At 43.5% G+C, this 27911-nt stretch overlaps 2 protein-coding genes across 2 annotated transcripts in view; one reads left to right on the top strand and one right to left on the bottom strand.

The window, feature by feature from the left end:
• Nucleotides 1–27911, top strand: part of VPS29 (VPS29 retromer complex component) — a 48800-nt gene that overhangs the window by 11266 nt on the left and 9623 nt on the right. The window lies entirely within an intron of this gene.
• RAD9B (RAD9 checkpoint clamp component B) lies at nucleotides 353–27907 on the bottom strand. The gene is made up of 12 exons (XM_028147202.2): nucleotides 27879–27907; nucleotides 27666–27841; nucleotides 25411–25481; nucleotides 24199–24342; nucleotides 23880–23994; nucleotides 15829–15928; nucleotides 10883–10989; nucleotides 7695–7801; nucleotides 7545–7609; nucleotides 6896–7018; nucleotides 2547–2755; nucleotides 353–477 (listed from the first exon to the last, which is right to left on the bottom strand). The coding sequence occupies exons 1-12, from the start codon at nucleotides 27905–27907 to the stop codon at nucleotides 353–355; spliced, it is 1371 nt and encodes a 456-aa protein (XP_028003003.2).

The following is a 27911-nucleotide window of genomic DNA, read 5'->3' on the forward strand; positions in this document are numbered from 1 at the left end:
CATTGATGTTTCTATCTCCCTTCCTCTCTGAAATCAATACAAATATATATATTTTTAAAAATGCCTTTATAAAACTGGCAAAGAAAATGCTAAAAGCTCTACTGTGAACATGCATTGAAGAATTCTAATGAGCCTTTTTCCTGCCCAGAAAATGTCTGCTTTCCAAGTCGTATAATGGATTTAAAGCAAATTACATATAGTTAACAAGCAGCTATTTTTACATATGGTTGTGTTACGAGATGAAGATGTTTAGAAAAGCAGAAGTCCATCCTGCATTTCAAGGGAGTCCAAGACAATATAGACTAAGTGTGAAATGTGTTTGAGGTGTGTCAGTAAATGGGGTCATTAAATGTTAGAATATATAAAAACTGCCATTATTCATTTCCTCTTCACTGTCACTTGATGTTGCCAGACTGTTGAAAGGGTTGTCGCAGTGTTCTCGCTGGTCGGAAGAAACTGCTCTAAAGAACATGCAATATGAGCCTAACCAATGGTTAAGTTCAACAGGGGGTTGGGGCATCCGTGGGGAGGGGTGTGAGATGGGAATGGGGGGATGAGGACAAATATGTGACACCTTAATCAATAAAGAAATTAAAAAAAAAAAAAGAACATGCAAGTGCCCTAAACAGTTTGGCTCAGTGGATAGAGCGTCGGCCTGTGGACTGAAAGGTCCCAGGTTCGATTCCGGTCAAGGGCATGTACCTTGGTTGTGGGCACATCCCCAGTAGGGGGTGTGCAAGAGGCAGCTGATCATTGTTTCTCTCTCATTGATGTTTCTAACTCTCTCCCTCTCCCTTTCTCTCTGTAAAAAATCAATAAAAAATATTTAAAAATAAAATAAAGAAATAACATGCAAGTAAACTGGAGGGGGGGAAAGTAACTGTACTGTTTATTCAAAGTAAAAGTTCTCATTAAGTGCTCCAGGGAATAGCCCTTTTCAGAAACTTGGCCAATGTGGTCACCCTAACTTCGATGACGATGGTTCATGAAACACCCAGAACCTTCATGACCGGACCAATGCATTCTCTAAAACAGAATCCTTCCCCCAAAGGCACAGTTTGGGATCAGTGATCTGCTTCTTACTCCCCTGCCTGAGCCATTTAAACTAACGCCAGGGTTCTAAGAGACAGAGGACAAAGGCAGAGTTTGCAGGTAATTCTGCTTAACTCCCATCTTCTCTCCTTTCCCTCCTCCTGTGACAGAAGTGAACCCCCCTTCCCAGCTAATGCCTATCCTTTCCTCCCTGTCTGCCTCACAGCCTCCCCTCTACTGGATAGGAATATAAGCATTTTGAAATAATGTCTCTAATCCTTAAAATATATAAGAAGTCCCATCCTGTTCCTCCCTCCCTGCCTTACCTCTGCTGTAGTTGTCTACACTTGCTGTCTCCATTTTCTTATTCTCCTATTCAGTCCTATCTAAAAGATCCTGACACCACCATTTCACAGAAACTCTTATTATGGTTACCAAAAATCCTCACATCCTTAAGCCAATGGCCATTTTCAGTCTTCATCCCACTTCCTACTTAGACACTTTCTTCTCGTACCTTCCTCATGCCATACTCTCCTGGTCGCTCTTAGACTTTCAACAGCCTTTGCATCAGGGTTTCTCAACCTCAGCATTAGCTTCATCCTGTGCCATTGTTTCCCCCTGGCTATCTACTCTCTAACCATACTGGCCAGCCTTCAGTTCCTTAAAGCCACCATGTTTCCTCTATCACAGCGCTTTGCACACACCACACATTCACCCAACATCCCCCATCCAATATTACTGTCCTAAAAAGTCTTTTGTACAGCTTAAGATAGTGACTTTTAGAAACAGTATTTCTCCTTCTAGATTTCTAATTCTAACTAAGACACTCATATTCCCAAACCAATAATAGCAGCAATAGCAAAACAGGCTTGAGTAAAATATTAATGTAAATGTAAAATTGAAACTCATTACTTAAGATACTTCTGTTTCTAATAAATTGTGTTTATCCTCAGTAGATTTCATAAGGTTTAATGTTAGCATTCTGTGAAGCTTATCATCAATCTAGTAAAATGTTGGTATTTTTATATATTATTGACTGTGACTTTGCTATGAAGGAATTTGTGATGTTTTGGGGGTAAAAGTTATATTGTATCACTATAAATAAATGATTTTCCAAACAGATTTGAAAAATGAAATGAGAAGAACATTTATTTTAGAAAACAAACTATATGACTAGCATATTATTTGTATTCAAAGATATGTATGCTATACACGATCATAATTTATTCTTTAAAACAAGTGATCCAAATCCCTACTTGAATATACTATGTAAGAAATTACTCTGATGAAGGGATTAAGCAAAACAACAACCACATAAAAAATAATTGAATCAACAGTCTATAAAATAAATGAGTCTTTTCTCCATCGCAGATTGGTTTCACCTCTCTAATGTCAAAAAGTAAGAAAATTTATCTTCAGGATATTGAGGGTGGGCTGGAGCAGGGAGACTGCAAAAGGGTGACAGATGATGAGAATTCTTGACTAAGACATGGTTATGTCTCAATGTTTTTCTTTTACCTTCCTGAGAGATGGAAACCCTGGCTCTTCCTCGGTGTCACTATTCACTCTTTTCATTATAGGACTGCCAGAATTTTCCAACGCAGCAATGTTTGAGAGAATCTCATCGGCATAAAGCTTTCTGGGTGCTACTTTTCTTGAGATAGACTCCATGGCCTTGCTATCTTTTTTACCAGCCTTTGAATTTGAACATGCCAGATCTGACCTGAGGTATTAATACAAATTAAATGAATAAACGATTTACTTTGAAATAAATATATAAAAGCCTAAGCGACTGTTACGACCAAATGACTAGAATGACTTGTCAGCCAGTCACTATGACGTGCACTAACCACCAGGGGGCAGACACTCAGTGCAGGAGCTACCCCCGGGTGGTCATTGTGCTCCCATAGCCAACCTTCCATGGCTGGCCAACCTCTCCCGGCCCCTGCCCCCTGCCGGCCAGCCCCCGTGATAGGCCCCGATCAGGGGGCCGGCCGGCCAACCTCCCACGGTCCCTTACCCCAGCTGGCCCCCCAATAGGCTTCGATCACCAGCCAGGCAGAAGGACCCCACCTGTGCACCAATTTGTGCACTGGGCCTCTAGTTTTTATATAACTAATGGAGCAATATGGGATGACAATGATAACATTGGTTTAGGGAATATAGTGAAATAATATGGAACTAACTGTTTTCAAAGTTAAGATTTACATATATGATTATTTAGAAATTCTCTCTATAGACTTGAATTTTTCTTAACCTACTGTGCATGAGACAATCTTGTGAAATGGTAACAGGACCAAGTTAAAAAAAGAGTCAAATAAATTACTAATACAGGCAGTCCTTGGGTTACATTGGACTCAACATAAGTCATTTCATGGTTACGTCGCCATCTCCCATTTCTTTATTTAAAAAAAAAGTTCCATCATTTCGACATATGTACATAGTGGTTTATGTTTTTTATTTTTTCTAATAAATCTTTATTGTTCAGATTATTACAATTGTTCCTCTATTTGTTCCCCCATAGCTCCCCTCCACCTGGTTCCCACCCCACCCTCTGCCCTTACCTCCCCCACACTGTCCTCATCCATAGATGTACGATTTTTGTCCAGTCTCTTCCCGCACCCCCCACACTCCTTTCCCCCCGAGAATTGTCAGTCCACTCCCTTTCTATGCCCCTGATTCTATTATATTCACCAGTTTATTCTGTTCATCAGATTTTTTATTCACTTGATTTTTAGATTCACTTGTTGATAGACATGTATTTGTTGTTCATAATTTTTATCTTTACCTTTTTCTTCTTCTTCCTCTTCTTAAAGAATACCTTTCAGCATTTCATATAATACTGGTTTGGTGGTGATGAACTCCTTTAGCTTTTTCTTATCTGTGAAGCTCTTTATCTGACCTTCAATTCTGAATGATAGCTTTGCTGAGTAGAGTAATCTTGGTTGTAGGTTATTGCTATTCATCACTTTGAATATTTCTTGCCACTCTCATCTGGCCTGCATAGTTTCTGTTGAGAAATCATCTGACAGTCATATGGGTACTCCCCTGTAGGTAACTGTTTTTCTCTTGCTGCTTTTAATAGACTGTCTCTTGCCCTTGGCATTTTAATCATGATGTGTCTTGGTGTGGTCCTCTTTAAATTCCTTTTGTTTGGGGTTCTGTGCACTTCCTGGACTTGTAAGTCTATTTCTTTCACCAGGTAGGGGAGGTTTTCTGTCATTATTTCTTCAAATAGGTTTTCAATATCTTGCTCTTTCTCTTCTGGCACCCTGATAATTCAGATGTTGGTACGCTTGAAGTTGTCCCAGAGGCTCCTTACACTATCTTCCTATTTTTGTATTCTTTTTGTTTTTTGCTTTTCCGGTTGGGTATTTTTTGCTTCTTTGTATTTCAAATCTTTGACTTGATTCTTGGGATCCTCTAGTCTCTTGTTGGATCTCTGTATATTATTCTTTATTTCAGTCAGTGTATGCTTAATTTCTAGTTGGTCCTTTTTCATATCCTTGAGGGTCTCACTAAATTTCTCGGAGGTTTCTAGAAGATTCTTGTGTAACCATGGTTTTGAACTCTATATCCAGTAGTTTACTTTCCTCCATTTCTTTCATTTGTGACTTGTTTCTTTGTCTCCGCATTTTGGCTGCTTCCCTGTGTTGGTAGCGTGGCTTTGTGTGCTAGCTGTCCTATAGGGCCCAGTGGCTCAGCCTCCCTCATTACCTGATGGGGACACTCTTGGTGCACCCCTCTGTGGGCTGTGTGCACAGTCTTGTAGTTAAGCCTTACTTGTTGTTGGTATCACTGGGAGGAGTTGACCTCCAGGCCAATTTGCTGTGAGGATCAGCTGTGTCTATGCTGGGAGAACTTTTGTGCTGGAGACACCCTTATGGGGCAAGACTTCCTTCAGTGGGGCTTTGGTGCTCACTGAGTGTGTTTCTTATGGATCTGAAGAGTTGTAGTCTGGATGGTCTCTCTCTGACCACTGGGTACACTGGCTCTTGGATCTCCAAGGAGAGAGGCCACCCAGCAGGAGCTACAGAGAGATCTGCAGATTCCTTCTCTTTGTTTGGGGTTTGGAGGTGCCCAGATGAGGCCCAGCTGTGAAGCAATGCAAGCTCCTGTTGAGCCTTTGGTATTCTTTTGGAGGCTCTAGGGCTCTTTGACCCAGCTGCAGAATGTTAGGTTTCAGATTGCAAAGGGCCAGGCCTTCATATGCAAAAGGCTCTGCATACAGCTTGGGTGGGGTTGTAAATTGGATGGGGCGGGGTCTCAGGGAATAACCAGGGTGGAGCAAACAGCAATGGCTGACCGTCAGCACTGCCTGGAAGAGGTCCTGTGTCTCTGTGTCCTGCAGCACCATGCAGGAACAATGATCGCTGCAAGCATCTCTGAGAGAAAGCCGCCTCGAGTTCCGCCCGATGCCAGACAGTTCAGTTTCTCCCAGTATGAGTCTGGGTCCCCAGAGTCTCGCCCAGAACTGGAGTTCAGAGCAGTTGGGAGCTTGTATCTCCCTCCCGATTGAAAAAGACAACAGCGTACTCAGTTGCCAGCCCTTCCCACACGCACGCACCTCCATACCTCTGCACTTCACTTCTGTACCTCCGCACCTCCTCTGAGTCTCAGTGTGATTTTCTCTTTCCTTCTAGTTGTAGAATTTTCACTCAGCCAGCCTTCCCATGGTTCTGGATGATGCCCATTTTGTCTATTAGTTGTAGTTTTAAAGTGGTTGTGCGAGGCAGCAAGTTCAGTTGTTTACCTATGCTGCCATCTTGGTTTCTCCCCTATTATTTATTTACCACAAGTAAAGATCAGGAATTGTTATCTTTTAAATTTTTTTTACTGTTTCACTTCATTGCTGTGTATGTGCTCCATGTGAGTGACGTTGCGCCATAGGAACAGATATCCGAAGTAACCCGAGGACCTACTGTGTCTGTATAATGAAATTTATACAGTCTTAAAAATCATGTTTCCAAGTCATGGTATTGGAACATGTTCACAATATAATATTTTTGGGGTGAAAAACAGGACTACAAAACTACATATGCTATATGATCTCAATCTTGTTTAAAAACACAAATATATGCAAAATAAGTCTGAAAGGAAATATGGTGAGCCAAATGTTAACAGTGGCTATCTCTAGGTAGTGTAATTGTGGGTGATGTTCGTATTTTTCTCTGTAATTTCATGTATTTTCCAAATTTCCCATAGTAACTTTATGTTGTTTTTACAGTTGAAGCACCCTCACCACCACCAAATGAAAGTTATTAAGAGACCAAAGGAAAAAAAGAAAGAAAAACAATGGCTGTCCCTATGAGAAAGAGAATTCTAGGTAGGAATAGACTTTCCTGTGCATCTTAACACCCTGTCACTCCTGAAAAGCAACTATTACAAATGAAAATGAGCCCTAGCCGGTTTGGCTCAGTGGATATAGCATAGGCTTGCGGACTGAGGGGTCCCAGGTTCAATTTTGGCCAAGGACACATACCCAGGTTGCGGGCTTGATCCCCAGAGTGGGGCATGCAGGAGGCCAATCAATGATTCTCCCTCATCATTTATGTTTCTATCTCTTTCTCCCTCTCCCTTCCTCTCTGAAATAAAAAATATATATATTTAAAAACAACAACAAAAGAAAATGAGTTTTGGGTAATAACAAAGATAAATTAGAGAGTCTTGGTAAATTTTGACCAGAAAAGGAAAAGCAAATATCCAGAGCAAGGTCCGTGATATTTCTGTTACGGTGAAGTCTTCCTGATTCCGTCAAAATTTCTGATCGAATGTTTTACTCCTCAATTGTTTCCGGAATTATTTCAGAGTAAATGGCAATGGCTTTTTCCCAGCCAATAAAGATGTTAAAACATGACCTTACCTTTTTCGTTTTTGTGACAGACACAATGATTGCGGAGAAGATGCTCTACTTGGCTCATCAGCTAGTGTAGCCAAAATAAAGTTAGCTTCCAATAGCATATGGTCAATACTTAAAGCCATAGGTCTAAAAAGGCAAAGTCAGAGCAAACATCACAATCATTTTCTGTTGGACATTGGGAAAATATGAAAAAATTATATCTAATTCAGGAATAAAAAGAAACAGTAGAAATAGAATTCCTTTTAGTCTTCTCACTGATTAACACAGTCCTAAGAGCTGAAATCATGAGATCTAAGTTTATAAAACAGCTATCCAAACTCAGTCTCATTTGAAAGTTCAGTCCTGGAGTATCATATAAAATATCATAGTTTCACAGAGATTTAAGCCATGTATTATTTTCTAATTAGGCAATTTATTCCTATCAAATTTATAAATGTTTTCACTCTGCAGAAGCATATATCTTTCTCAATCAAGTTTACCAATTAAAAAATATGTTATGGCATCTTTCAAAATTTTAGTTTGATAAGTATTGCTAGTGAGGTTAAGGAATTCCTGAGGTATGGATTAATTTCAAAGGGATTATAATGGTTTTATTATTAACATATAACAAAAGAAAAAGAAAGAAACTCAGAAAAGTTCCCCAAGGACCTACTTCCCAGGAAAATCAAAATGCATGGTTATAGGAGCATGTGTAGCTTCCGAAAATATCAGCATTCCCTAAAAGGAAAAGAAGAAAGAAAAATGAAATATTTCTTTTAAAACTACCAGTGAAAATTTTAATTTTGTACAAATTTTTCTTTACCTTCAATTCTTTGCAGCAAAATGTTATTTCAGTGTCAACCCCAATTTGAAAGAACTCAAACTCATGTGGACCCACAAACATCTCACTGTATACAGAACTGTTCAAATCTGTTCAATATAGTAGGAAAATGAAGAATAAAATTAGTTCTGGAGATATTTGTTAAGTTTGAATATAAAAATATAACCTAAGTGGTAAGTTAACCATAGCCATAAATTCCATGACATTCCTTCATTGAGAGGTGGAGTCTATGTCTACTTCCTCTTTCCTAGAATCTGGGTGGGCAGGCTCTCTGACTGTTTTGACCAATAGGACATGATGAAGTGATTTGGTGCTGGTTTCTGGGCCGAGGCCTTTAGCAACTAGTAGCCTCCCTGTCTATCCTCTATCCACTTCCTTTATCCTGCAACACTTGCTCATGCTGACTTCATGCTTTCATAAATGAAGAGGCCACATAATGTGCAGGTACTCTGGACAATAATCCAGCTGAGTTCCCAGCATCAATTACAAGCCATGTCAATGTCTGTTCAAACCTATTGCCTATTTTTCACTTGTGTTTTCCACAAAATTAGCTTCAATAAATATCTTTGATGTACACTCTCAGATAGGAGTGTATATACATAAATACGAGATTACTTTTTTTAAAAATATATTTTATTGATTTTTTTTACAGAGAGGAAGGGAGAGGGATAGAGAGCTAGAAACATCGATGAGAGAGAAACATCGACCAGCTGCCTTCTGCACACCCCCCACTGGGGACGTGCCCACAGCCAATGCACATGCCCCGACCGGAATCGAACCTGGGACCCTTCAGTCCACAGACCGACACTCTATCCACTGAGCCAAACCGGTTCCGGCACGAGATTACTTTTAATAGCTTCAAGTTATTTCATTACTTTTACACAACCCATCTCCTATTAGATCTGAAATATAGAAACAGGTATTAAAAGTGCTCATCTCTGGATAGTGGGATTTCAGGTGACTTTTGTATTAGTGCTTTTTAAAAATTATTTTATGATGCCCTAGCTGATTTGGCTCAATGGATAGAGCGTCGGCCTCCGGACTGAAGGGTCCCAGGTTCAATTCTGGCCAAGGGCACATGCCCGGGTGTGGGCTTGATCCCCAATAGGGGGCATGCAGGAGGCAGCTGATCAATGATTCCCTCTCATCATTGATGTTTCTATCTCTCCCTCTCCCTTCCTCTCTGAAATCAATAAAGAAATATATATTTTTTTAATAAATAAAAATTATTTTATGAACATAAATTATGTAAGTACTAGAGTCCCTGTGCATGAAATTTGTGCATGGGGGGAGGGTGTCCCTCAGACCAGCCTGCACCCTCTCCAATCCAGGACTGCTGGCTCCCAACCGCTCACCTGCCTGCCTGCCTGCCTGATTGCCTCTAGCCACTTCTGCCTGCCAGCCTGATCACCCCCTAAGCACTCCCCTGCCAACCTGATCGATGCCTAACTGCTCCCCTGCCAGCCCAATTGCCCCCAACTGCCCTCCCCTGCAGGCTTTGTCCCTCCCAACTTCCCTCCCCTGCTGGCCTGATCGCCCCCAACTGCCCTCCCCTCCAGGCTTGTCCATCCCAACTGCCCTCTCCTGCAGGCCTGGTTGCTCCCAACTGTCCTCCCCTGCCAGCCTGGTTGCCCCTAACTGCCCTCCCCTGCAGGCCTGATTCCCCCAACTGCCCTCCCCTGCCAGCCTGGTTGCCCCTAACTGCCCTCCCCTGCAGGCCTGATTCCCCCCAACTGTCCTTCCCTGCAGTCCTGGTCGCCCCCAACTGCCCTGCTCTGCCGGCCCAGTCACCCCTAACTGCTCTCCCCTACAGGCCTGATCGCCTCCAACTGCCCTCCCCTGCCAGCCATCTTGTGGCGGCCATCTTGTGTCCACATAGGGGTGGCCATCTTGTGTGTTGGAGTGACGGTCAATTTGCATATTACCTCTTTATTATATAGGATAAGAACAAAGGATAAATGGTATACATTTTTTTTAAGGGCCAAACAATACCTTACAAATATATTAATCTCAAACAAGAAGGCTCATGTCACTCCAGGGTGCTAGCATAGAGTAAGTTCAATAATAGAATTAAACAATTGGGTCCCTAGTCAAACATAACTATAACTACTCATTAGAAAGTTGTTAATGAGGGACAGCATCTCCTGGTTATTAAATGGCCATCTTTATTCATTTAATATGGCATTATGGAATATAAACCAGACCCCTTCACTAGTCAAGTATATATTTCCCAGATCATGCACTCCTGAGTGCCAAGAAACAATGTAGAGGAGATTTGAGAGAAGCAATAATAGCACAAATGAGTTTGTGCCCTGTGCTCAGGTCACCAGGCACCACTTACTAACTGTGTGACACCAGCAGTCACTTAGTTTCTCTGTGCTTCATATTCTTCAGATGGAAAAGAGGGATCATAATAGTACCTACATCACAGAGTCGTTACAAAGATCAAATGAATTCAGAAATGAAAATCATTTCGAACAGAACCTGGCACAAACTAAACACTACAAAAGTCATCTGACACAACTTAATCCCCGGTTCTACTGGTTTTTCACTTTAAAATAATACAGTTCCTCCCTTTGTATTCTTTCTTTACTGCCTGCTATCACCAAAAAAAATTATCCAAGGTCAAAGAGTCTCAAACAACTTGTGCCAAAAAGACCCCATAAATTTTATTGATACCAAAACCGATTTGATAGTGCCTTACTTTCTCCATTCCATCCAGGTAACTCTTGGAAGAACTGACTTAAGAAGTATTCACATTTTCTGCCCTATACATTTGCTGTCTGAAATATCTTACATTTCCAATTCAAATATACTTTTTCTTATGTAGTCAAAGGTCATCTCAATTGGATTGCTGGCCTCTTAATTTTTCTTTATGCTAAACACAAAGTATAATAAAGGATGAGAAAAACTTTAAAATCTTAACTTTAAAAGTTTTCTCAGTAACCATTTTCCTAATTTTAAAACAACTGGAATTTCAAAGTGAAGCATTTAAATTACTGATTGTGTAAATTTCCTGGATCTCTTAAACAATTTAATGATCTTTCTACATCTTACTGCTTTTTAAACAAAAATAAATATTTTGCCACTAATATTTACTGCATGGTTAGTCATCAAGAAAACAAGGAAGTGATATTACATTAAAGCACTATGACAGATATAATCCTTACCCATTGATTCCTCAGTAGAACTCTTAATGCAAACTTCCAGTGGAGTAACTGCAAGAGTAACTTCCTCTTGACTTGATGTGAAAAGAACAATTGCCTCAGCAAGCACTCTGGGAAATGTAATAAAAAATATTACCTTCTTTGGAAAATAAGAAACAGCTTTCTAATGGGACTCAAATCTTTTTTAAAAATATATTTTTATTGATTTCAGAGAGGAAGGGAGAGGGAGAGAGATAGAAACATCAGTAATGAGAGAGAATCATTGATCTGCCTCCTGCATGTCCCCCCCTAGGGATGGAGCCCACAACCCGGGCATGTGCCTTTGACCGGAATTGAACCCGGACCCTTCAGTCCGCAGTCTGATGCTCTATCCACTGGGCCAAACCAGCTAGGGTGGGACTGAAATCTTTAATCTAGAAATAGTTTGGCCTAGATTTAGAAAAATTTACCCAAAATGTAAATTTTTCTTCTTTCTTCTATATGAGCTGCTATATTTTAGTATATTTTGAAACTGTAACTTCATTTAAAGGCCAAGAGAATAGTAAAATGCATTCTTGCCCTAGCCAGTTTGGCTCAGTGGATAGAGCGTCGGCCTGGGGACTGAAGGGTCCCAGGTTCGATTCCGGTCAAGGGCATGTACCTTGGTTGCGGGCACATCCCCAGTAGGGGTTGTGTAGGAGGCAGCTGATCGATGCTTCTCTCTCATCGATGTTTCTGACTCTCTCTCCCTCTCCCTTCCTCTCTGTATATATAAAAAAAACAAAAAAACAAAAAAAACAAAATGCATTCTTAGTAAAGCATGTGAAAGCTGTAGGATAAACCAAATACTAGAATAAAATGCTTTATTCTTTTTTTTTTTTTTATGTAACAATTTTTTTTTAATTGGCCTGGGATCATACTCCTAAGGGAAATAGTAGAAAACAGAGCCGTTCTAAAACAATTGGGGTAAATGCTGGAGACCCAGCTGAGAGGTAGAAGTTTACAAGCAGTCTGCTGCCTATATTCTCTTTCCCTTTGTTACTTGTCCTGGATTACTAATCATTACTTTCAAGGTTATCTTGACATCCAAGTGCTTTTTCATTCTGTGCTCCCATTTTAAAAACAGATTTATTAAGATATAATTAACATACTACACAATTCACAGATTTCAAGTTGTTTGACTTGGGTTTCCACAATGAATAATAATGCTGAGCACCGCCCTAACCGGTTTGGCTCAGTGGATAAAGCGTCGGCCTGCGGACTGAAGGGTCCCGGGTTTGATTCCTGTCAAGGTCATGTACCATGTTTCTCTCTCATTGATGTTTCTCTCTCATCGATGTTTCTAATTCTCTATCCCTCTCCCTTCTTCTCTGTAAAAATCAATAAAATATATTTAAGAATAATAATGCTGAGCACATTTTCATGTGCTTATTAGCCATTTTATATCGTCTTTAGAAAAATGTCTATTCAAATCTTCTGCCTGTTTTTTAGTTAGGTTATTTGCCTTTTTATTATTGCATTATAACTTCTGAGCTACTTTTGAAATTGAGGTGTTATTTGATAAAAAAAAAAAAAAAACAGATTCTTAGAATTTTTGTAATGTTGGTATTAGTGTTTCTTGATGCCAAAATGTGAGGAACGCCTACCAAATTCATCTGGAAACATTTCCAGTGTTAAGGGGGAAGTTTTGTACAAGATACCAAACAACCTGGTATAAAAAAAATGATATGAATGTGCAATTAGGGAAGAAAAATACCAGTTGCTAATAAGTATATGAAAAGATGCTCAAACTGCCTAGTAATGAAATAAAAACAACAAAGAACTCTAGTAATACCATTTTCTACCTATTATGTTGGAAAAAAATTTAAAAGATCGTTCATATCTTTTACTTGGAAGGATTTTCCTACACTTTTGGTGGGAATGTAAATTGATACAAACTTTCCAGGTAGCAATTTGATAATCAGTATGTAGGCACATTTAAAATTAGTAAGCCTTTGAGTCAGAAATTTAATTTCTAGGACTCTATTTGTGTTTGACAGCCTAGAAGAGGCCCCACTGATCCCACCTCCTCTTTTTCAGGTCCTATATAAATCCCCTCCCCTTGAGTGTGGGCTGGACAAGTAAGATTCACTTCTAGCAAAGAGAAAATGGCAGAAGTATAAAACAGCAATTCTGAGATTAGGATATAAAAAGACCATGGCTTCCATCTTGGGAGACTTCCCCTCCTCCTCTCTGTCTCTGTCTCTGTCTCTCGTCACCATGTAGTGAGAACAATCAGGCAGTCTAAGGAGAGGCTAGCCTGGTGAGAAACTGAGGCCTCCCAGCAACCATGTCAATGAGCTTAGAAGTAACTCCCTCCACAGCTTTCAGATAAGACCACTGTCCTGGCTGATGGCTTAACTTCAACCTTGGTGACCTTGAGCCAGATGCACCTCAGTAGTAGGAAGTAACAAATGTCTGTTTTTTAGGCTCCAAGATTTGGGGAAATTTGCTCCACAGCAACAGACAACTAACACATTACCCTATGTACTACTAGCAGCATTGTTTGTGATGGCAAAAAGTTGGAAACAACCTTTTTCACCAATACAGCAGTTCCCCCTTATCCGAGGTTTCACTTTTCTGGATTTCAGTTATCTCCAGTCAACTGTGATCTGAAAATATTAAATGGAAAATTCCAGAAATAATTATGTTTTAAAATGCTTGCCATTCTGATTAGCGTGGTGAAATCTCATGCCATCCGGTGCCACCCTGCCCAGGATGTGACTCATCCCTTTGTCCAGTGTCTCCACGTTGTATATGCTACCTACCCGTTAGTCACTTAGTAGCTATCAGTTATCATCAGCTAGACTGTCAAAGTATTGCAGTGCTTATTTTACTTATTAATATCCCCAAATCGCCGAAGTAGTGATGCTGACAATTCAGATATGCCAAAGAGAAGCCAAAAAGTGTTTCCTTTAAATGAAAAGGTGAAAGTTCTCCTTAATAAGGAAAGAAAAAAGTCATGCTGAGTTGCTAAGATCTATGGTAAGAACAAATCTCCTATCTATGAAGTTATAAAGAAGGAAAAGAAATTCCTGGTAGTCTTGCTGTTGCACCTCGAACTGCAAAAGTTACAGCCACAGTGGGTGTGGTAGTGCTTAGTTAAGATGGAAAAGGCATTGAATTTGTGGGTGGACGACATGGGCAGAAAACATGTCTGACTGATGGCAACATAATGCACCAGAAAGCATTGAGTCTATAGGAAGCCCTGAGCAAGTCACCACATTCACGTAACATTTATTACAGTATATTGTTATAATTGTTCTATTTTATTAGTTATTATTGTTAACCTCTTACTGTGACTAATTTATAAGTTAAACTATCATAGGACTGTATGCATAGGAAAAAAACAATATATATAGGGTAGGGTACTATCTGCAGTTTTAGGCATCAACTGTGGGGAGGGAGGACTCCCGTATTGTAGGATAATGGATAAGTAAATTACCAATCAGTCATACAATGAAAAGTTATATAGTCATTAAAAATAATAAGATAGATTTAGGTGAACTGACATAGAAATTGAAAAAAAACAAGTTGCCAAACAAAAATAATAGTGGGACATTTTCTTTGAAAACACTACGTATAATATATTATAAAAAACTATGTATAATAAAGTATGTGATATCAATTTGAGAGGCGGGAAAAAGAGATCACAATAATTATAGGGAGAGTTACAGAGAAAATGGCTATAAATTTAACAAAATAGCTATGAAAAGAAGAGCTAGAATGATATACACCAAATTATTAATAGATATTATCATTGCCAGTAGAATAAAGGGGACAGGTAGAGGAGAAAGATTTTCATTTTTTAATCTTTGCAATCTTCTATAAATTTTAGATGTATTTCGAGAACATGTATTTCTTTGGTAATTTAAAAAACAACAAGGATAAAATATCTTTTGGCTTACAAAGTAACTAATGTTTGATGTTATGGCTTAACTGAAAAATTGAGTACACTGACTCATTCTCTAGAGGAAAAAACTGGAAATACTCAAGGATAAAATCAGTTCATATAAAAAATGTTGAAATTTCTTATGCTGTGTGTTTTAAGACGCAGACAGAAGGCACCATGTAAATGCAAAATATTAGAAAATATATTTTTCTCTTGATATCATTTGATGAAGAAAGCTACTGATGGAATATTTTTAGAATTTTCTTGGCCACTAAATTATTATTGCTACCATTAGGCAATTACAGTAATTTTCAACCAGTGTGCCACAAGAATTTTTAAGACATGCAATACATGATTAGTCAGGGGCACTGACCTCTTTTCTCTTAGATTGTCCAATTTTTAAAAATGACAACAGCTCTCTCCCTCCCTCTCTCTTCCTCTCTGAAATCAATAAAAACATATTTTTTAAAAATGACAACAGCCTTTGCCGGTTTGACTCAGTGGACAGAGCTTCAGCCTGCGGACTCAAGGGTCCTGGGTCTGATTCCCATCAGGGCACATGCCCGGGTTGTGGGCTCAATCCCCAGTAGGGGGTGTGCAGGAGGCAGCCGATCAATGATTTTCTCTCATCATTGATGTTTCTATCTCCCTCTCTCTTTCTCTCTGAAATCAATAAAAATATATCTTTGAAAAAAATGACAACAGCCAACACAACAATAGCTGTCTGGTGTGAATGAGTCAAAATTATACCTTTTTTTTTTTTGTCAAATCAGCAAAACATATATTTTTTGGTGTTATGCAAACAAAAAACAAATACTTTAGTAATTATTTTATGTGTGCTGTGGGATGAAAAAGGTTGAAAATCGCTGATACACTATTATCTTTATCAAGATTTCCTCTTGATCCTATCTGGTGATTTCTCCAAGTCCAGGATTAGCTTTAAAACAAAAAAGTGACTTATTTAAAAGCTCTAGGACATTAATTCTTTACTCTGTAACCATACTATTTTCAGAAAAAGAATCAACAGAGAATTCATTACCTTGGCTGAATCATTAGTATATTACTACACGTATTCTTTTCAAAAACAACTTGCAAAGGCTGACTTTCTTGAAAACACACATTGTGAGTCTTTTTAATACCTTCAAAAGAATAAACAACCTGTTAATTTTAAGTTCAAAATTAAAATATTAAGAAGTTTTTAATTTTCACAGCCAAATTAAAATAATACAAGTAAAGTTATATTTAATATCTGGCAGGTGCACACAGCATGGAGAAGCACTATTCCTTAATGAATGTGTTTATCGCTCCCTAGTGGACACCAGGCAATATGTCAGACCATCTCACCAAGCAGGCAATAAAGAGTTCCCACATTATTTTGAAATACAGTTAATTTCTTAAATTGTGTGTAAAATAGTGATTGCCCACTACAGCTCAGCTATCTATGGTTCGGTTTCTGTCATCCAGGCCTGATATTTCTGAATGGGACCTTTGGAATATAAAGCTGAACATCTAGCCTGTGAATTATTTTCCTTTGAGAAAAATGTGTAGCAATAATAGCTATTGGCCCTATATGCCAGGAACTGAGGTATACATTTTACATACATTACCTCTGATCCACACAATATCCCTATGGGGCAGGTACTTAATCTCAGAAGAGGAAACAATAACTCAGTGAGGCTAAATTACTTTTCAAGGCTATGCTTTTTAAAAATATATATATTTTTAAGTGATCCCAGAGAGGAAGGGAGAGGGAGAGAGAGAGATGGAAACATTAATGATGAGAATCACTGATTGACTGCCTCTTGCACGCCCCATACCGGGGATCAAGTTCACAACCTGGGCATGTGTCCTGACCAGGAAACAAACCGTGACCTCCTGGTTCATAGGTCGATGCTCAACCCCTGAGCCACGCCAGCCAGGCAAGGCTATATATATACCTTTTTAGAAAGTACAGCAGGTCCTGGAATAATGTTTTTCATTCAAAGTCATTTAATTATAACTTGATGAGATGCCATAGGAACTTAAATCTTGTTTATACCAACTAGCCTATGGTAAAATTGTTTTCAGTTATATGGGGGGTTTTTTGCCTACAAAAGACATTAAGTGGAAACTTAATTGTATAGTTAGAATTTGAATCTAAGTTTGAATATAGAGCCCATGCAATAAAATCCAGTGGGCTATAACTTTCTACAGCATAATAATGTTGCTGTGTGAATCAAAAGGACTTACTAAAGATAACATTTCTCAACTTATTGTTTTACTTAAGTAATAACAGCAACATTTAATAATTTTATAAATATTTACTGAGTACCTACTAACAAAAAAGATTTGGATCAATGTCATAAGTACAAGATTTAAAAAAAATTTTTTTTTTTTTTTTTAATTTCTTTATTGATTAAGGTGTCACATATTTGTCCTCATCCCCCCATTCCCATCCCACCCCTCTCCCCACGCATGCCCCAATCCCCTGTTGAACTTAACCGTTGGATAGGCTTATATGCATGCATACAGGTCCTTTGGTTGAACTCTCCCCCTCCCCCCACCCTCCCCCTACCCTCCCCTATCCTCCCTCTGAGGCCCGATAGTCCGATCGATGCCTCCTTGCTTCTGGTTCTGTTCTTGTTCCTCAGTCTATGTTGTTCATCATTTCCCCTAGATGAGCGAGATCATATGTCACTAGATATATACTAATAAGAACTGAATGTGAGACGAGCAATAATAGTTATGCTGACAGGCAAATGAATCAATCTGTAGCGAGCTTCCCCCTGGACCAACAGTTCTTTTGAGACCCAATTTCAATGTCCAGTAGTTCCTTATGTGTACATGTCAGCACTGACCCCTCAGCTCTGGATGGTGGACAAATGGTGGTAATGGAGGTCCGACTCCCTCTGGTTTGGTCTCGGCCGAACCCAGGGGCACGGCGTCACCCGGGCCTAGGTGCACGAGGCCTCATCCGGATCCAGGGACACATGGTCGCACCCGGACCCGGGGACGCTTGGCCTCTCCCAGACCCAGGGCCACTTGGGCTCACCCGGGTCTAGGTGTACGAGGCCTCACCCGGATCCAGGGACACATGGTCTCACCCGGACCCAGGGACGCTTGGCCTCTCCCAGACCCAGGGCCACTTGGGCTCACCCGGGCCTAGGTGCACGCGGCCTCACCCGGATCCAGGGACACATGGTCTCACCCGGACCCAGGGATGCTTGGCCTCTCCCAGACCCAGGGCCACTTGGGCTCACCCGGGCCTAGGTGCACGAGGCCTCACCCGGATCCAGGGACACATGGTCTCACCCGGACCCAGGGATGCTTGGCCTCTCCCAGACCCAGGGCCACTTGGGCTCACCCGGGCCTAGGTGCACGAGGCCTCACCCGGATCCAGGGACACATGGTCTCACCCGGACCCAGGGACGCTTGGCCTCTCCCAGACCCAGGGCCACTTGGGCTCACCCGGGCCTAGGTGCACGCGGCCTCACCCGGATCCAGGGACACATGGTCTCACCCGGACCCAGGGATGCTTGGCCTCTCCCAGACCCAGGGCCACTTGGGCTCACCCGGGCCTAGGTGCACGAGGCCTCACCCGGATCCAGGGACACATGGTCTCACCCGGACCGAGGGACGCTTGGCCTCTCCCAGACCCAGGGCCACTTGGGCTCACCCGGGCCTAGGTGCACGAGGCCTCATCCGGATCCAGGGACACATGGTCTCACCCGGACCCAGGGACGCTTGGCCTCTCCCAGACCCAGGGCCACTTGGGCTCACCTGGGCCTAGGTGCACGCGGCCTCACCCGGATCCAGGGACACATGGTCTCACCCGGACCCAGGGATGCTTGGCCTCTCCCAGACCCAGGGCCACTTGGGCTCACCCGGGCCTAGGTGCACGAGGCCTCACCCGGATCCAGGGACACATGGTCGCACCCGGACCCAGGGACGCTTGGCCTCTCCCAGACCCAGGGCCACTTGGGCTCACCCGGGCCTAGGTTCACGCGGCCTCACCCGGATCCAGGGACACATGGTCTCACCCGGACCCAGGGATGCTTGGCCTCTCCCAGACCCAGGGCCACTTGGGCTCACCCGGGCCTAGGTGCACGAGGCCTCACCCGGATCCAGGGACACATGGTCTCACCCGGACCGAGGGACGCTTGGCCTCTCCCAGACCCAGGGCCACTTGGGCTCACCCGGGCCTAGGTGCACGCGGCCTCACCCGGATCCAGGGACACATGGTCTCACCCGGACCCAGGGATGCTTGGCCTCTCCCAGACCCAGGGCCACTTGGGCTCACCCGGGCCTAGGTGCACGCGGCCTCACCCGGATCCAGGGACACATGGTCTCACCCGGACCCAGGGACGCTTGGCCTCTCCCAGACCCAGGGCCACTTGGGCTCACCCGGGCCTAGGTGCACGAGGCCTCATCCGGATCCAGGGACACATGGTCGCACCCGGACCCAGGGATGCTTGGCCTCTCCCAGACCCAGGGCCACTTGGGCTCACCCGGGCCTAGGTGCACGAGGCCTCACCCGGATCCAGGGACACATGGTCGCACCCGGACCCAGGGACGCTTGGCCTCTCCCAGACCCAGGGCCACTTGGGCTCACCCGGGCCTAGGTGCACGCGGCCTCACCCGGATCCAGGGACACATGGTCTCACCCGGACCCAGGGATGCTTGGCCTCTCCCAGACCCAGGGCCACTTGGGCTCACCCGGGCCTAGGTGCACGAGGCCTCACCCGGATCCAGGGACACATGGTTGCACCCGGACCGAGGGACGCTTGGCCTCTCCCAGACCCAGGGCCACTTGGTCTCACCCGGGCCTAGGTGCACGCGGCCTCACCCGGATCCAGGGACACATGGTCTCACCCGGACCCAGGGATGCTTGGCCTCTCCCAGACCCAGGGCCACTTGGGCTCACCCGGGCCTAGGTGCACGAGGCCTCACCCGGATCCAGGGACACATGGTCTCACCCGGACCCAGGGACGCTTGGCCTCTCCCAGACCCAGGGCCACTTGGGCTCACCCGGGCCTAGGTGCACGAGGCCTCATCCGGATCCAGGGACACATGGTCGCACCCGGACCCAGGGACGCTTGGCCTCTCCCAGACCCAGGGCCACTTGGGCTCACCCGGGCCTAGGTGCACGCGGCCTCATCCGGCTCCAGGGACACCTGGTCGCACCCGGACCCAGGGACGCCTGGCCTCCCCCAGACCCAGGGGCACGCGGCCCCACCCGGGCCTAGGTGCACGAGGCCCCACCCGGATCCAGGGACACATGGTCTCTCCCGGACCTAGGGGTGCGTGGCCTCTCTCAGACCCAGGGGCACGTGGCCTCACCTGGACCTAGGTGCACGAAGCCACCCGGACCCAGGGGCGCGTTACCTCTCTCAGACCCCTGGTCGCGTGGTCTCACCCGGATCCAGGGGCGCACGGCCTCACCCGGACTCGGGACCCAGCCTTACCCGGATCCAGGGGCCCACGGCCTCACCCGGACCCAGGGTTCAGATTCGCCCGGACCCAGGGGCACATGGCCTCACCCAAACCCGGAATCCAGCTTCACCTGGACCCAGGGGCGCGTGGCCTCACCCAAACCCAGGGGCGTGAGCCCTCACCTAGACCCAGAGGCGTGTGACCACATCTGAGCCCAGAGGCTCGCAGGCTCGCCTGGACTCGGGTCTCAGCGGGGTTTCGTCTTCTTGATCCCAATTCCTGTTGGTCAATTCCCTCTCAGCAATTCCTTCGGTCATTTTCTCAGAGCTCCAGGGCGGCTGCCGCAGAACTCGTTGGGCGGCGGGCTCGGCAAGGCTCCGGTGTGCCCGGTGCCCGGCGGTGGGCTGGTCCGGTGTCGCTGCGTCGGCCCTTGGGTCTGCAACGGTGGCCAGTCGCTGAGCGTGCGCACCTGGCCACTTCGGGGCATTGAGATTCTTGAAGGACTCGGAGGTCAGCAAGCACGGAGTCTCCCACCCCATGTCTCCCAGGGGCTCGTCTGTCCGTGCTCGGCAGCGAGTGGAGCCGTCCCCTCAGCCGGAGACCGCCGGGGGAACTGCGCCGAGCACGTTCCTGGCCACCATTGTGTCGCCTGAGCCATAGTTCTTAAAGTGTGGACTTTGGGTCACCGGCATCAGCATCATCCTGCGTACCCCTCTCTTTTATTCTAGTTGTAGAGCATCTGCTCAGCCAGCCCCCCGGTCTTTCTGGCTGGTGTCTGCTCTGCTCTCCCGTCGTAGTCTCAATATTGTTGTGGTAGGCAACGATCAGGCTGCCGCCCTATGTCTCCATCTTGGTCCTCCTTTGTACAGTTAAGTCTTGATTGTTGTTGGTGTCACTGGGAGGAATTGTCCTCCAGGCCAATTGGCCGTGAGGACCCTCTTTGTCCATATAGGAAGAGTTGCTGTGCAGGAGACATGTTTGTGGGCCGGGTCTTGATGCAGCAATGCCTTGGCGCTCACTGAGTCTGCCTCTAGAATGCCTCCCATATGCAAGTGATTGAAATCTGGTGTCATCTCCCACCAACCACTAGATGCCCTCGTTTCTGGGTCTCCAATGCAGTGTGGGTCAGCCACTACCTGAGGCACTCAGCAGGAAAAAGCTTCTGCTCAGCTTGGCTGGGGCGGAGCTACAGGGTGGAGCCTACAACCTTGGCTTCCTGTCAGCCCCGCCCTATGAGGCTCCTGTGTCTGTGTCCCTCTGTATTCCTTGCAAACACCTCTGAGAGAAACGCACCCTGGAGTTTCGCCCACTGCCAAACAGTCCAGTCCCTCCCCTAATGAATCTGGACTCCCAGATTCTCGCCTGGAACTGGGTTTCAGTGCAGTTGGAACTGGGTCTCAGCGCAGTCTGGCGTCCCTGTCTCCTTCCCAGCAGGGCCACCCAGTGGCGCAGGCAAAAGTCCGTCCTCTGCGCACCTTCCAGTGCGCGCGTCTGGAGCCGCCGCTTCTCTGTGCCTCCGCCACCACAGCCCAAATTCATTCCCCCAGCGTGCGCCTGGCTTCCCAGGGTTTCGCCCGGAACTAGGGTTCAGTGCAGTCGGAACTGGGGTTCAGCACGGTCCTGAGCTTATGTCTCCTTCCCGCTAGGGCAGTTCAGTGGCGCAGGCAACAGTCCGTCCTTTGCGCCCCTTCCCGTGCGCGCCTCTGGAGCTCTGCCTTCCCCCGCTCCTCTGTGCCTGCGCCCCACAGCCCAGATTCATTCCCCCAGCCTGCGCCTGGCTTCCCAGGGTTTCGCCCGGAACTGGCGCTCAGTGCAGTCGGAGCCGGCGCTTAGCGCACTCCGGAGCCTTTATCTCCTTCCTGCCAGTGAACGCCGGCCAGGCCGTCAGCCGCCCCTTCCTCTCCGGCTCCATCCTCCCCGCAGGCGCGCGTGCTCCTGTCTCCGCCAGTTTCTCCATACCTCAGGCTTTTACGGCTCCCCCGATTGTCCCCGTGGCCTTCTCCTTCCCCCCAGCTGTGGGCATTTCAGTCCGCCAGCTCTCCTGTGGTTCTGGACGATGTCCGTTCTGACCTCTAGTTGTGCCTTTGAAATTGTTGTGCCCGGCTGCAGGTTAGGTGTTTCACCTATGCCGCCATCTTGGTTTCTCTTAAAAAAATTTTTAATTGATCAATTTTTAAGAGAGAGAGAGGAAGAGAAAGAGGGAGAGACATAGATTTGTTGTTACACTTACTTATGCATTCATTGGTTGATTCTTGTATGTGCCCTGACCAGGGATTGAACCCATAACCTTAGCAAAGATTTTTTTTAAGCATACAATTTTACCTGCTAACTTCAAATAAGATACCGGCATTCATAATGGATATAATTAGAGCTAACACTTAGAGAATGTGCCAGGCATTCTTTTTATATTTATTGATTTGAGAGAGAGAGAGAGAGAGAGAGAGAGAGAGAGAGAGAAAGAAAGAAACATTGATTTGTTGTTGTTCCACTTATTTATGTATTCATTGGTTGAGTCTTGTATGTGCCCTGACTGGGGATCCAACCTGCAACCTTGGCACATCAGTACAACACTCTAACCAACTGAGCTACCTGGCCAGGGCCCAGATTTTCTTTTAAACAGATTAGAACTATAACTTCCTAGAAAACTCATTGAATCTTCACAAAAACCCCAGGAAGCTGGTACTAACATTATCCCCAATTTATATATTGAGAAACGGAGACACAGGGATATAAAATAATTTGCCCAAGGTCTCAGCAAGGAAGGGGCAGAGCAGGATTCCACCCCAGACCTTATGGCCTCCAGAGCCCACGCTGTTAATCACCAGGCTATACACACTCAAGCATGTAAAAGTCCTATGAGTACAACATTCAAATATTGACCACACAAAGCTGGCAGGCAAGAAATCTGTTTTATAGCTTGGTGTGGCAGAGAGAATGAGTGAAGGTTTTGTTCCTACTATTGTGGGGCAGGACTTAAATCAGGGCTCTATGACTTACTAGTTCTTTGACCTTGAACCAGTTACCATGCTTCTTTCAGCCTAGAGGAAAATAGTCTTTTGTTTGTTTGTTTGTTTGTTAATCCTCACCTGAGGATATTTTTCCATTGATTTTTTTTAGGGATAGTGGAAGAGAGAGGGAAAGACAGAGGGAAACATATTGATTGGATGCCTCCTGCACAAGCCCTGACCAGGACTGGGGCCAGGAAGGAGCCTGCAACCAAGGTAAGTGCGCTTGACCAGAATCGAATTGGTCTGCAGGCTGACGCTCTATCCACTGAGCCAAACTGGCTAGAGCAGGAATTATTCTTTTTTGTGCTTACCAAGGAACAGTGTTACCATGGCATTCTTACAGAATATCAAGCAGCCAGTTAATTTGAGAACAACCAATTGTTTAAATTAAAAATTGGTTTGTATGCCAGGCAAAGCTTGTGTCACTGACAAGTAAAGAAATAATATCAATCATCAGATGATTGGTATTATTTCTTTACTTGTCAGTGACACAAGCTTTATCTTCTACAGAGACAAATAAGATAATATTTTTCAAGTACTTCCAACTGCCCTATCATAAAACTACACAAATTCTAAGCAGTAATGTAATGAGAACTCTTGACATGCAGTTTGAATATTCTAAACATAAAAATATTAACAAGAAGCACACAATAGTTTTAATAATACCTACCATGTCTGCAGAATAATTGAATGACTACTTTGCACTTATCAGATCTGGTGAATATTTTGCACATCTCTACATTTCTTTCGAGGGAATTCAGACATCTAAAGATGGGCAGAATTGACTGTAATACAAATAAGATTATGGAACAGCATATACTCAACGTTTAATTAGTTTAAAAACAAAAAAGAAGAGTATGCATATTCATAAATGAATAGATTTGTCCTACCTGCCATTTAAACCAAGTATTAAGTACAGAATAGATGTTCTGACTGATATACTGAATATTTCCACAATATAAGAGACAACCAGGGCCACTTATATTTACCTTCATTCCCAATTTGCAATTTAAATTTGATTTTGTGCCATTCATTTCTACTGAGGTTGACCATTGATAATGTTGGAAAAACACAGGAGAGAAGAGAACACATCCGTATGCTGAGCGACAAGAATTCACAGACCTTAAAGCAAGCTGGGGGAAAAAAAAAAAAGCTATTAAGGAAAAAAAAAAGTTCTTTAAATGACTAATTTAAAAAATTCTATTTTGTTTAATATAGCAATTAAATGTTCAAATAAGGTGATCAGATGTTAACTGCATTATATGGCTACGAATTATATTATATGGACTGCATCTATACACTGTATATTAAATTTGCATATGCATACACACATGTGTACATATCTATATTGAATATATATAGGTATTGAATCTAAAATTTTGCATGTTGAAATTGTAAAATTGCAAATGCCTACAGGGGCCTTAACTTTAATGTACAAAGTGGCAGAAAGCAATATGAAAGGGAGTAAAAAGAGTTCACAGCAAAATGGCAATCTCTTGCCTTTTCTAAGGGGAGAAACTGTTAGTCAGTCTCAGCCAACTACTTCCACTTGGGAATACAGGCCCCAAACTGTCAGATCTTCTTGAGTTTTCAAGAGAAACAGGAAATTCATATTTTTATGTGGACTCTCCCAATTTTTAACTGTTAGAAATAATTTCAATTTTTAAAAAACACAGTGCAATCCCCATAAAACACTTGTACAAGCCATATCTAGCCTCTTGATCACCAGTTTGTGACTTTTGATTTAAATTAATTGTGTTTATCTGCATGATTTTAAAATTTATTATGCTCTAAATCAGTGCTTTTCATGGGTGTGCTCTAAGAATTTTTAAAACATGTAATACATGACTATTCAGGGGCACTGGCCTCTTTTCCCTTAGATTGTCAAATTAAAAAATGATAACAGTCAACACAATAGCCGCCCAGTGTGAATGAATCAAAATTATTCCTATTTTTTGTTAGATTAGCAAAAAATATATTTTTTGATGTGCCAAAAAATTTGAGTAGTTTATGTGTGCCATGAGATGAAAAAGGTTGAAAATCGCTGTTCTAAGTATATTTAGATATGCACAATAAATATGAACAGTGAAAAGGATAATTATAATTTCTGGATTTCCTAGTTAACATACAATCTGTACTGGAATCTTAAACTTCTTTTGTCTTAATAAATGAATGGTCTATGAGTTAACTTTCTTACTTACACCTTTTTCAGATGGGTCTAGCCACAGCTCGTCACTAATTCTTGATAGAGCTTGGATTGCTTTCCCAAATACTACAGAGAAAAAGAAAGGTGCTGCTTATATTCTTTCTCTCAAACAAAAACAAATCATAGGTCTACTTCAGCATTCATTGGACTTAAATTCATAAAGAACAGTGTTTATAGACTAATACTACAAATTGCTTTAAGAAATACATTATGGGGGTTGGGAGCAGGGTGGAGAGGGTCAATGGGGAAAAAGGGAACCTCTGTAATACTTTCAACAATAAATTAAAAAAAAAAGAAATACAGTATATAATACTATTGGCAAAATGCCAAGTTAATAGTAAGAGCTCAATAAATTCAAAGAATGAGTATATGAAATAACATGCAACAAAATTCTTCCTTTCTGCATGTTTGCAGTGTTGCATGGGACTACTGTGGCAAGCCAATTTCCTCCCATACTAATGTATTTTAAAACTTGTATCTTCCCCTACCCCACCCTGGGAAAAAGTGTACAAACAAAGAATGGAGAGGATGGTTTGAAGGTTTTTAATAACTTGACTGGTAGCAAAGTCAAAGCAAGTCATGAGATAAATTAGAGGCTCTCAAGATGCATCTCTGATGTTTGAGGATTGCATGAAAGATGCCAAATCTTCCCACCAAACACACTTAGATGTCCTTTCAGAAAGAGAGACTGGTCTGACCTGGCATGACGCTTGCAATAAGTAAAAAAATGTGGCAAACAGATATGGAATGGAATGCTGCAAAATAAACACAGATATCAATTTATGGAAAAGTACACAAAAGGGAAAACAATTCCAGAACATAAAGTTAGAATATAAGGCTTAAGAATCATAAGTATGTGAGTTGGGAGTGTGGACCTCAAACTGAGAAAGACTGGATGACTGGGGAGCGGGGGTGAAGATAGATGCATTTATCCCTTTTCCCACTTCACATTCACGTTTTCCTGGAGCTGCCTAATGCAGACCTTTCATTCAGCCAGTGAATATTTATTGAGCACTTACAGTGTTCCAAGTACAACCCCAGTGCAGTGGGGGTATAGGGATGAACAAGACAGGAATAGTTCCTGCCCTCACAGTGTTTACAGTTCAACGTAATTAAACAATTATGTAAATAATTGCTCATTAAGAAATGAGGTATACACTGCCAAAGAGAACTTCCTGTTCCATAATACTGTTCCATAGAAGTCCTCAACACAGGGAAGCCAGCCGCATTGCAAGATGCCTTTCCATGATCATTTTCAGGTTACAGTTTGTAGGAAACCATTGCTTTTCCAAATACAGGTTTTTTTAGAGTAATTTACATGTTTATAAAGTACCATCCTATATAATAAAAGGCTAATATGCAAATTATCCCCTTGGGAGTTCAACCCACTGGGAATTTGACCCATTGGGAGTTTGACCACCTGGGAGTTCGACTGCTGGCTATGATGTGCGCTGACCACCAGGGGGCAGCACAGAAGGAAGGTCCTGGCTGGCAGCCAAGGGAAGGAAGGCCCCAATCACAGGCCAGGCCTAGGGACCCTGGGACCCTACCTGTGCACGAGTCTCATGCACCAGGCCTCTAGTTTATAATAATCGTCCCTGTATCTTCCCATTTATTGAGCTCTTTACATGCATTTCCTTTCATCGCTACAACAAAGATGCTATTTGTCATCTTACTGATGACAAGAAACTGAGCTCTAAGGTGATTCTGTAGCTTGTCCCGGGTCACAAATTAAAAAATGGTAGGATCGGGGCTGGGCGGAGGGGGATAAAGGATTGGGGGGCGGGGTAATGGGAGACATCTGTAGTACTGTCAACAATAGAATAATAAAAAAATGTAATTTAAAATAAAAAATAAAAAGTGGTAGGATCTAAAGTAAAAAACTGGTTTGCTTTTCCCATGACACTAAAATACTTTGTCCAAGCGTTATTTTTTATCCTCCTCAACTCCGCCCCACGGTTCATCCCAATTTTGAGGCCCGCACTCCCAATCTCTGTCCCGATGGTTCAACTTCATTTCGTAGACACCTCTGAAAACAAATATTAAGCAGAAATCAAAGCACATGGCCCTTCATCTTCCCCTCAGAAACTAACAGGACCATGGGGATCGGGGGCTGGTGGTGGCCAGACTTTGTGTCCTCAGCCCTCATGCATAAAAGCAAAGGATTAAGAATAAGATGATGGCGGACCGCCCCTGTAACCCTCAGGCTTTCCCTTTTTCTCTGTAGGAAGGGAAGAAAGGCCGCTCCACCTTTAACCTGACTGCCGCTCATCCCGCATTTCAGCATGGCTGCGGGCCCTACAAGCTGAGTCGCCAGGAGCGCCTCAACTCGACGCCCCAGGTTCCCGGACGTCGCCCGCGCCTTCAGAAGCTTCGAGATCTCCTCCCTCCCTTCCACTTCCACTCCATCCCCGGAAGTAGCTTCGCTTTACGGCGGGAAAGCGCCTATGCGGGCCACCGTACAGCGGTCTCAAGTGGACTTGTTTTTCCATTGGT

The sequence above is a fragment of the Eptesicus fuscus genome, chromosome 23 (genome assembly GCF_027574615.1).
Source record: "Eptesicus fuscus isolate TK198812 chromosome 23, DD_ASM_mEF_20220401, whole genome shotgun sequence".
NCBI classification, from domain to species: Eukaryota; Metazoa; Chordata; class Mammalia; order Chiroptera; family Vespertilionidae; genus Eptesicus; species Eptesicus fuscus.